The 11640-nt window shown below is 35.3% G+C and overlaps 1 protein-coding gene and 1 long non-coding RNA gene across 3 annotated transcripts in view; both read left to right on the forward strand.

Annotated features, from left to right (window-relative positions):
* LOC140972146 (uncharacterized) lies at positions 1–450 on the forward strand. The gene is made up of 2 exons (XR_012174441.1): positions 1–61; positions 159–450. It is a non-coding gene; the product is annotated as an uncharacterized lncRNA (long non-coding RNA).
* LOC140973368 (uncharacterized) overlaps positions 1–10055 on the forward strand; it is a 19573-nt gene extending 9518 nt beyond the window's left edge. The window contains exons 2-7 of one of the 2 annotated variants that reach the window (XM_073436094.1): positions 7730–7765; positions 7833–8027; positions 8598–8912; positions 9156–9317; positions 9583–9666; positions 9764–10055. In XM_073436094.1, coding sequence (XP_073292195.1) covers positions 7730–7765; positions 7833–8027; positions 8598–8912; positions 9156–9317; positions 9583–9666; positions 9764–9871 — 900 coding nt within the window. In that variant the 3' untranslated portion in view covers positions 9872–10055. The remainder of the gene's footprint in view (positions 1–7729; positions 7766–7832; positions 8028–8597; positions 8913–9155; positions 9318–9582; positions 9667–9763) is intronic. The other variant, XM_073436095.1, reaches the window with a different exon arrangement.
* Positions 10056–11640: the final 1585 nt, after the last annotated feature.

The raw sequence follows: 11640 nt of genomic DNA on the forward strand, positions 1-11640 counted from the left end.
TTGTGCTCTGGCACCATACTGGAGCAAGAAGCTTGGAAAATGTGAGTTTATAGCTTATCAGGTAAAAAGCCACTTTGTATCACAGGAAATTCTTGTTTCAATTATTATTTCTTTACCTAGCTGGTCTTCGCCATGCTAACTTTACCTGTTTAAATTAGGCATCTCCAAGAAGTGGCGTAATTAATCTGCATCTTGATGAGAAGAATCAGCGAGTGCTGCTTCGAGGAAAAGCCGTAGCAGTGATGGAAGGTTCCCTCTTGGTTTAAAATCAGAACTCGGAAGTCATGAATGGTATTTAAATGACGATCCTACTGAATTCTTGTCATGATGGAACTTATGAATAATGATGTTTGTAATTCTATGTACTTCAATGTGTAATGTGGCTTTTGGACCATTGATTCTATGCAATCACGCACTCAGACTTATTTCATACAAGTAGTATTCTTACTGAAGTTAGATTTATGTACTTGCTATATGATGCATGGAAAACATGCTTTAGACGAATAGAATTGATAGATTTAAGAATTTTGAATGAACTAAAAAAACCAACTTTTTCCCAAAAGCGTGAAAATGGGAGGTTATCGAACATTAATTTTATATATTAACATGCTTCATCATGTGCAAACTATGTGACTGTTGTGCAAGACAAGGTCAATGGTTGGAACAGCTGAACCTAGGCGGGTACTCTGAATCTTATCGGCTGCACCGCACAAACCGAATGGCACCACTGGGTTGACCTCAGAGAGGCTGTATCCAACAGATACCTTCACGAATGCATCTTTCAAAGCGTTGAAAATTGGGATTTGCATCACACTGTATGGTGCAGAGCTGCTAAGTTTCGTTCCGCCTATTCCATTTTCATCGATGGCTAAAAGAGTCTGGATTAACGAAACAACTCTCTTGCTGACTTTAAAGGAAGTCAATCCAATGTAATAATTATCTGGTGATTTGTACCAGTAGAAAATTTCAGCGTCCGCTCCTCGTGGACCCAAGATGAGTGGGGTGTAAGTCAGTGACCTGGAGAAGTCAATTCCAGGAGAGAAATTTTAGGGGCCTGGAGAGTTGTACATAGCTATTCCAGGAGCCTTTGACGAACTTGGCAAGCACAGGGCAAAAATCCATGGAGAAGAAGCCCGGCTGATTTGAGTCGAAAGAGAATAATTGAACCTGCCCAGAGATGCTAAACCTGTCGACCCTTTAGCCAATGCCCTGTAGATCCTGGAATGTTTATTCGGATCAGAAAGCACGATTTCAGAATTTAAAATTTCGGTTTTGACTATCAAAATTTAACTTGTGTGTCATATGATTCAAATCCATCAACTCTCGGCTCCAACTATTTCAAATTTTAAGTGAAGATAACTTTTTTTGTAAATCTCTACAAACAATTTACTTGATCTAACACCTTTCTTCAATCTCTGAATCAAGTCCACGATTGATTGCCTGTGATCATCTTCTATTTTGCACTAGAAAAAGAAAAAATTGTGCGAGATCAACGGATGGAAGACGGCAAAATACCGCACCGGCACGATGGCGTTGCGGTGGAACAATGGATGCTTACAGTGGAGTTGTGGTGGTGCTCGGTCATGGGGGTGCCTTCAAGAAGGCGGTGGCCGAATTCTTGAGGAGAGAGTGTGTGAGGATCAAGTCTAGTTTTTTTGATTGTGTTATGTGTTATCAACTCTTGGTAATATATATGTAATGTCTTTCAATTGTACATGGATTATTCTAAAACTAGGGGTTTCTCCCTTGTCAAATCTCCTATGTTTATCTTATAAACTTTTGAATAAAATTTGAAATAATTAGATAAGTCGGAGGCCAAGGTCAATGTTTGCATATCCATCACTTATAGTTGTTAGCATTAATTTTTGATTGATTTTTTATTCTTATTTTTATTTTTGTTTTGCTCGAGACTAGCAAAAGTTCAAGTTTGGGGAGTTTGATAAGTGCAAGAATTGCACATATTTTGTACGAGAATCCATTTGAATTATGTTAGTCTCGAACATAATTAAGCTTGGTTTTTGCTGTTTTTGCATCGTGCAGGAATAAAACCACTATTGGACGAATGATGGCGATTAGGGGCATTTTTTATGTCGAACGCTACAATGCAGCGGCGCAGCGCCAGCAAGGTCGAAGATCAAGCACCTAGGCCACACAATTCAAAGTCGTGGCGCCATCAATGTTGAGTAACAAGCGCCTAGGCGTGCCACCATCAGAGCCGCGGCGACAGCCCTCGACTCAGCGGGTGCTTAGAGCAGCGCCGCGGCGCTAGTGCACTCGGAGACTCAACAAATGAGCTTCAAATTACAGGCCCGTATGAAACATAAAAGAGGGAATAGGGTTTCACAAAGGACGGCGGTTTTTGGTGCATAATTCACGGGAAAGATGCAGAGCACATGTGGGAGACGAATTGGAGCGCAAAGATCGATCACGAAGGCGTAGAACGAAGAATCTGGGGACAGAGACGCCATTTCTGATTTTTCATCTCATCTTTCGCCTTTAATTTCTTGTGTTTGCGATGTCTAAACTATCGAACATGCGCTGTTTTTGTTTAGATTCTGCTATGAACTAATTGTCCATTCTAGAGGATGATGTAGCTTCGTTGATAAGATAATTTGACTCGGTTGTTTATGTGATTGAATTATTTTTGGTTTAATTGTGTCTCTTTGTTTTTAATCGCTTGCAATTTACTGGCCATAAATTTTTTGTTGTCTGATTAATTCTACAACTCGGGAGAGGGATTAGGAATATAGATCATTAGAGACGTATCGTTGAATGTTTATATTGTTCGGAAAACGTATAACTTTAGTGAGGCTTATATAAAAACATCGTTTGCATTTATCATTTAAACTTAGATTCTTATTAGGAATTTTTGAATCGAAGTTTGAATGATATAATTTATTCGTCACTTGGGAAAGGAGGAATAAAATAATTAAGTGTTCTTGGCCATTAACTGAATGGGATTCATGAATATAAATGCAACTAGGAATAATTATTGTGGAAGCTTAGTGAAAACACTCCTCTAGATATTTTCTCTCATTGATACTCGCTCAATTCGGTGATTCGATTATTTTTTATTTGCAATTAATTCGGGTTAAATAGACCAAACCTTTTATTGATTCTTCTAAATAAAATCGTGACTATTTTAATTACAAGCAATGATATACGTTAATTAATACACTCCTCGTGGGAAATATATTTTACTCTCGTATATTAAAACTTGACAACCGTGCGCTTTCGAGCGGAAATAAACACCAGCCTTGTTTCTCCAAACCATCTAGAATCTTTCATTTTTTGGTGTAAAAGTTTTTCTTTATCACCACGCTTGCTGTGAAATTGGATTGAAATTTTTTTGTAAAATATCTCACTTAATCTCTGGACCATGACTTTGTGATCACATGGTGTTGTGAACTCTAATCATCTAATCTCATTTTCTTGTGTATATGATTTAAACATTTGTAAGAAATTGTTTCATAACACGATGTCAGCTCCCGTGTTTTGAAAGTAAATCGGTGGTGTTTTTATCTTGTACCAAGGTGTTTGTCCTGCACCGTCGATTATGATTTCTGCTTTCTCAATCTCTTTGCATAAGATTAAGGTTTGCTTTGAAAAATTTGTCCAATTATTTGAGGTAATTCTTTTGGAAAAAATCATCGTTTTACTGTAAAGATTCCAGCTCTTGAATCAATATAACCAGCAAAGTATTCTACTTTATAATTTTAATATAATATTCATATTGGAATGTTTATCGAGAATGGACTCATGATCATTGAATTTTTCATATTCTATCTTCTACCATGAATTCCATTATTTTTTCAAGTCGTTCCAATGTTATATTCCTCGAGAAACTCTAATCCAGTAACCAATTGATCATGTTTTTTTTCCTAGAATTCCTTTTATATGAACTTCCAATTCTCTGATGTTTATTATTTATTATTGGTAAGTTTCTATCATATGTTGTTTCTTATAGTATATGATATTACAAGAAATTGATTTCTTTGTCTTGTTATATTAAATATTATTTCAACTTCTCTCCATCCTTCTGTACATCTAATCTTTTCTATTGTTGAAAAGTTTTGTTACCAGCTGGATTTCCTGGACATATGTTTTTTCTCACCTATGACTTATAATAATATCTATTTGGAAATACAGTTTTTTGGTTCCAGTCTAATACTTTGATTCTTTTGTAGAATCAGTTTGTTTGGATCTAAATATTTATTTCTTGTATTCAAGAAAACCTGATTCTTTGTGGATAAATTATCTGAGCAACTTTTCCGAATAAATTATTGGATAAATTACTCCAACAATTTTTTCTGCACATATATTTCCTGAGATAATTCCCAATATCAAATTTTGAAATTATTCACTCGTTTATCGCATATAGTAATATTAATAAGTGAATAATATATCTTCTTTAAAAGTAGCTTTTATTATGATTTGGACGATTCCGATATGAATCAATGACATGGTTTGTGCTGCTTCTGGCTTGAGTTTCCGTAATTCTTTTTTTATTTCTTAAAAAATATTGCATCTCCATCTGTTTTCTCGTAATTTCAATGGAGATTGCCATTTTATTTCTGGAAACATTATAAATTAGATGATGTTTTCTGTTTTTTAGGCCAATATTTCTTAAGAACTTTTCTACATGTCTTGCAGAGAATCTTTGATATCTCTGTAGGTTAGTGTTTTCTCTCATGATATTTTGAACCATGTTACGAGATATGGTAGTCTGGCTAAAGAAACCATAAAATATTTATGTTTTTTGGTGTCGAAACACTTCATCTTCAGTTAGATTTTGATTCTGCTCCGTCATATTCTTCTTTACTCAAGATTTCTTGTTCTTCATATTTACTCTCGTCTAAAAAAATATCCTCAGACTGGTATAATTTAATTAGATCTTGGTAATAAATCGTTTCTTCAATATCCAGAGTTGGTTCGAAATGCCTTATTATCTTTTTATCATTTTCTAGATAGTTGTTGAAATATGTCATCCTGCTCCACATGTCTAGTAATTAAAATCTTAAAAACTTTCATTAGTTCTGGTGTGAGCTCTTCTGAAAGTTTTTCTTATTGGTGTTCATTCCGTGCTTCGAGATGAGTTTGATGCTTGAGACGACATCCTACTTCTTGAATGTCCAATTATTTGTTTATATTTTTAAGATCTGGATTTTTGTGTCGACCATATTGTTCTTGGTTTTTAAGAACTATCTCCACTATTTCCTCTTTTGGTATAAGAGTGAGATATAAAGTTCTTTATTTTATACCTTTGTGGTTTATTTCCAATAATTTTTGGAAGATCATTTTCTTTACAACATAAATGAGTTCGTTTATTAACGACCCTTAATATTTTGTAGTTCTTTTGTAATGCTATTAAGTGACATCATTCTGCCAATTTTTCTTTAAGAAAAGAGGCTCTTCTAGCCAGAGTATCTAGATTATCATATATATATTCCCTTATTTGCATTTCTCTCCAGAGATTTGACAATTTGTGAAGAAATGTGGCATTGTTGTGTTTTATTCGAATCCTGAATTCTATATATATTTAATAAATGACATAATATATTAATCAACTAAACAATGTCATGCAATTCAAGACCTTATTCGTATTTTTCTCCAGAGACTTGGCATTTTTGTGAAGAAATGTGGCATTGTTGTGTTTTATTCGAGTCCTAAATTCTATCTATATTTAATAAATAACATAATATATTCATTAACTAAACAAATGTCATGTAATTCAAGACTATGTAGAGTTTGAGTATATTTCTTTTTATTCTTTGTATCTTAACTATTGAAATAATATATCCCTATAAATTGAGTTTTAAATAAGGTAAACATTATTCCAGCTATCTCGCTAAGAGATTCAAGACTATGTAGAGTTTGAGTATATTTTTTTTATCTCGTTTTGTAAATAATTTAGCTTTATGTCATGTCTGATAGTGGAATAATAGTAAATTCATTATACTGGAATATTATGTTAAGTCTATTTTTTGTACTATTGTTAATTTTAGTGCTATATAAGGAGACGTACTCCATTGTAATAGACACTCAACATTTTCATACGCAATAATAAAAGTTCTTCATTCTCTTTCAAAGTTTGTTACTCTATGTGGTTTTCTCAAGAATTATAATCATGTAAGTATTTTTTAATTATGAATTAGATTATATTTGGAATCCTCCATTTGATTATATCATGCTCAATGAATTTAATTATTTTAAAAAATTAAAAAAGAAAATAAAAGCTACAAAAGATCAATTTTTTTTTTTCTGAAAATCAACTAAAAAATCCAGATATCTATCTAATCTTTAAAAGTTGGTTTGTTATACCAAACCTAAGAAGATTAAAGAAAGATTTAAAAGCCTTTGAAAAACAAAGCTGCATACTCGTTGCGTAATCGGAATCATGTAGAACTAGAGAGGCACTTCGCCGATCTTTTCCTTCGGAATTGATCAATGGATATGAGGTATATTTGAGATCTACTGGATCGAATTTAATTTTCAACCCCTCATTCATTGTCGTTGCTCTATTTAAACGCTGGAATGTTGTCCATGTGGTGATGTACGATGAATTTTGATTCTACAATATACATGTTTCTTTGGTTCTAGCTTTCAGCATTATTGAGTGGTGCACATTGGAGCTTGTCTTTGTTCTCTGAACTGTGGCGCCTTTTCTGGTTTTCATGTTTTTGATTCTTAGTAAGTAACCAAAAAGATGATTTCATTCAGGCATGTTTACTCTCATTTGTTAAAGAGAGTGAGGAAGGAGATGTTCTTGTTTTACATGCGCAAGACCCTTTCCATCGGTTACTACTACATTGCGTTTGTGAGGTATTCATTCAACTGCGATATTTTCAGGTTTTCACAGTTAATTTGGAATAACACATCAAGAAAACCAGGGAATTTTAATGCATCTAAAACTTCCATCCATTTATTTCTTGAATTTCTGACAAAAAATACTTCCTTTCTCAATAGTTCTACAACTTGGTGTCATCCACATTCACCCAATCGCAGGGCACTAAACCCTTGAAGATGACAGAGACATGAAAGAAACGGTCCGATCCGGTTCCAGCGTACTTCCGAACATTACGCTTTGCAAGTTTCTCAAAATGGCGAAAGAAGGGTTTTGATGATTCTTTTCTTTAATTCCATGAATGAATGTGCACTATGAAACCAATTTGTGCAATATCTTAATTTATGTAAAGATTTGGGAATGGCGTCGTCAATTCAAACACTGGAATATGTATGTTTGTGTGTAGAAAATGCCTCATTTCTCCACAATTTCTCCACACGGGCAAGTTGATAGATTGGTTTGGAAGGATTTCACTTTTCAGCATATGTTAACATTATTGTAAAGTTTTATTCTCACTAAATTGCTCCATATTCGTGCAATCTTTACCTTTTTTTAGAATATGCAGCACAAGTTTAGTTTTATTTTAGTTATTATTATTATTATTATTATTATTTTATTTCATATTTATAATTGAACAAATAAATAAACTGGGTTACATGCCTCGAATCCGACCCGTAATCGATCACGGGAGTCAACACACGACTCTTCAGTCTTGATTGTCTGCGTGGAGAAGAAGAGAAGAAGAAAAGAAAAACGAGAAATTATTATTTTTTAAATATTTAATTCAGATCTTGATTGACAAAAAATAATATAAAAATAGATTTTTTTTATGTCAGGAATCTCGGTACATGTAGTAAGTCAGTCTATCTTTTTCTTCCTCGAAAGTACGACATGGCCAAGATGCCCGTCAGATACTGCGTGGTAGGGGGTGGTGTTGTTTCTTCTTTTCTTCATTTCGAACTTCTTTGATTAATGTCATATGCTTCAGGTAGATGCATTTACCGACGCCGCATTCAAGGGAAACCCAGCGGCGGTTTGCTTCTTGGAAGAGGAGAGAGATGAAGAGTGGCTACAGGCGGTGGCATCTGAGTTTAACATATCCGAGACTTGTTACTTGACTCGGCTTGCTGATTCACCCGACATCCCCAGGTTTCGTCTTCGCTGGTTCACTCCTGTTGCTGAGGTTCGGCTCTTTTTTCTTGCTCATATTCAATTAACCATTCGATAATTTCAAATCACCATGAACCACTCGTTTCCACTTCTTTAACATGGAAGGATTTACTGATCATCAACTACTGGATTGATTTCAGACATTTTTACTCTGTCCCGACCCCTTCATTCTACTTGACCCAAAATTGGAGGGTTGGTTTTAGTTTGTGATCTCCTTAGAAAGGAGTTTCGAAATGTGAATCTTATTGTTTTCGAAATATTAGATGATATCTTCTCCATGCAATGGGAAGTTTTAGGCGCCAACTACCCCGTGTGCTACCTGCTTGTTCTACCTCATGTCTTCACACAATGATGTCTTTGTTAACTGCTGATTAAGCCCTTCTAATTTTCTTATTGTGCTCCAAAGTTGAGCAACGGCTGGTAACTTGGTATGCCAGTAGTAACTTTTGAGTATCAAAACTAGAGTCAGCTCATTTATGCATCGTATCTGATTAGAGACTGGCCATATCCAATGGTGTGCCTTGTATCTGCTGGCAATACTTTCCTCTTTGATGGTACATTGTTGGTTGTTACTTGTATGCAGGTCAAACTCTGTGGACATGCAACTTTAGCTGCAGCTCATTTTCTCTTTGTATATGGACTGGTGAGTTCTGATGTGATTGAATTTTCAACACTTTCGGGGATATTGACAGCCAAAAGAGTACCGGAGACCAAGGCATTGGATCCATCCAACCTTCCAAATGGTAATGCACGTGAGAGTTTCCTCATTGAACTGGATTTTCCAGTGGTCTCAATAACGAAATTTGATGGTGCTGATGAGGTTTCAACCATTTCTAAAAGCTTGAGCGGTGCTTCTGTTATTGAGATACATAAAACAACTGCAAGCGATGACCTCTTAGTATGTATTCCATTAGCTCTTAATTTAACAACTGTTGTTGCATCACCGAATTTCTGAAGTCTGAACAACAGGCTACTTTCTTATGAACAATGTGGTGGATAATGAGATCAAAATGGTATTTTCTTTATAAAGCTTGGTTACATTCTGGGAGGAGCGTCTATTCTAAGGAGGTGGAAGTCTATATCTTTAGGAAAGGATTTGTCTGTTTTACCTGAAATGCTGTTCACTTTTGTGATATGTTAGGTGGAGCTCCCATCGGGAGATGCAGTTGTGGAAGTAGAGCCGCTATTTGATGAAATACAAAAATGTTCAGGGAGCGGGATAATTATCACCGGGCCCGCTCCTTCTGGATCAAGATTCGACTTTTATAGTCGATATTTCTGCCCAAAGCTGGGGCTGAATGAGGTAAGCTGCTGAAATTTTATTCCCACTAACTTGGAACTGTATGCATCACTTTTACTTTTCCATTCTTCATCTCTCCATAGATTTGAAATATTTCCACCTAAAAAAAGTACGGCAGAAAGAAAGTTAGTGCCTTGATTTGTTGTTCCCCAGGTCTGGCTATTTATCGGATACAAAAGCATACCTGCACAGAGACGCACATAGTAGTGCATGTTATAGTTGATTTACATTTTTTAATTGGATCACTGAAGCTTCAATGTTTGATTAGGATCCTGTATGTGGAAGTGCACATTGTGCTCTGGCACCATACTGGAGCAAGAAGCTTGGAAAATGTGATTTTATAGCTTATCAGGTAAAAAGCCACTTTGTATCGCAGGAAATTCTTGTTTCAATTATTATTTCTTTACCTAGCTAGTATTCGCCATGATAACTTTACCTGTTTAAATTAGGCATCTCCAAGAAGTGGCGTAATTAATCTGCATCTTGATGAGAAGAATCAGCGAGTGCTGCTTCGAGGAAAAGCCGTAGCAGTGATGGAAGGTTCCCTCTTGGTTTAAAATCAGAACTCGGAAGTCATGAATGGTATTTAAATGACGATCCTACTGAATTCTTGTCATGATGGAACTTATGAATAATGATGTTTGTAATTCTATGTACTTCAATGTGTAATGTGGCTTTTGGACCATTGATTCTATGCAATCACGCACTCAGACTTATTTCATACAAGTAGTATTCTTACTGAAGTTAGATTTATGTACTTGCTATATGATGCATGGAAAACATGCTTTAGACGAATAGAATTGATAGATTTAAGAATTTTGAATTAACTAAAAGGCGTTAAAACCAACTTTTTCCCAAAAGCGTGAAAATGGGAGGTTATCGAACATTAATTTTATATATTAACATGCTTCATCATGTGCAAACTATGTGACTATTGTGCAAGACAAGGTAATGATTGGAACAGCTGAACCCAGGCGGGTACTCTGAATCTTATCCGCTGCACAGCACAAACCGAATGGCACCACTGGCTTGACCTCAGAGAGGCTGTATCCAACAGATACCTTCACGAATGTATCTTTCAAAGCGTTGAAAATTGGGATTTGCATCACACTGTATGGTGCAGAGCTGCTAAGTTTCGTTCCTGCCCAGAGATGCTAAACCTGTCGACCCTTTAGCCAATGCCCTGTAGATCCTGGAATGTTTATTCGGATCAGAAAGCACGATTTCAGAATTTAGAATTTTGGTTTTGACTATCAAAATTTAACTGGTTTTGACTATCAAAATTTAACTTTTGTGTCAAATGATTCTAAATCCATTAGTTTATTGAAAATTTATCTATGGCGATTAATGTTCGGTTCCAACTTTTCCAAATTTTAAGTGAAGATAACATTTCTTGTAAATTCCTACAAATGATTTACTTGATCTAACACCTTTTTTCAATCTCCGAATCAAGTCTACGATTAATTAATGCTTGTGATCATCTTCTATTTTGCATTAGAAAACTAGAAAAAATTGTGCGAGATCAATGGCTGGAAGACGGCAAAATTCCGCATTGCCATGATGGCGTTGCGCTCGAACAACGGATGCGTACTGGGGAGTTGTGGTGGTGCTCGGTCATGGGGGTGCCTTCAAGAAGGCGGTGGCCGAATTCGTGAGGGGAGAGAGAGAGAGTGAGGATCAAGTCTAGTTTTTTTGATTGTGTTGTGTGTTATCAACTATTGGCAATATATATGTAATGTCTTTCAATTGTTCATGGATTATTTTAAAACTAGGGGTTTCTCCCTTGTCAAATCTCCTATGTTTATCTTATCAAATTTTGAATAAGATTTGAAATAATTAGATAAGCCCTTATCTCTATCCATGAGATTCTAGAACCTTTTAGAATTTTCCTTGGGTGATTTCACCATTTAGAAAATCAACCGGTCCATGTTTGACTAATAAACTTGACAGTTCATGATCGTGATACATCGTTGATGTGACGAGGGTACAAAACTCATTATTATGATGCAAAATCAAAATTTCGGAGGTCAAAATTTCCACTGATTCATTTTTTGCAGCTGTCTATTTTTGAGATCTTTCACTAAATTAGGTTGTTGCACTCTCCTTACATAATTAGCAGTGAAGCTAACTTCCACAACTTCTAAATATGGAATCCACTTATAAATTTCTTTATAAGATATATGTTTGATCTCCATCAAACTTAATCATCAAATTCAATTATTTGAATTTTACTATCTCAACGGGAAAACATAAATCAATAGTTGTGTGATCCTCAATAATTCAGAAATACAACTAGCCGTGGATTCACAACCAATATGTTTTGAGA

This window comes from Primulina huaijiensis, chromosome 3 (assembly GCF_012295235.1).
Source record: "Primulina huaijiensis isolate GDHJ02 chromosome 3, ASM1229523v2, whole genome shotgun sequence".
Classification (NCBI taxonomy): domain Eukaryota; kingdom Viridiplantae; phylum Streptophyta; class Magnoliopsida; order Lamiales; family Gesneriaceae; genus Primulina; species Primulina huaijiensis.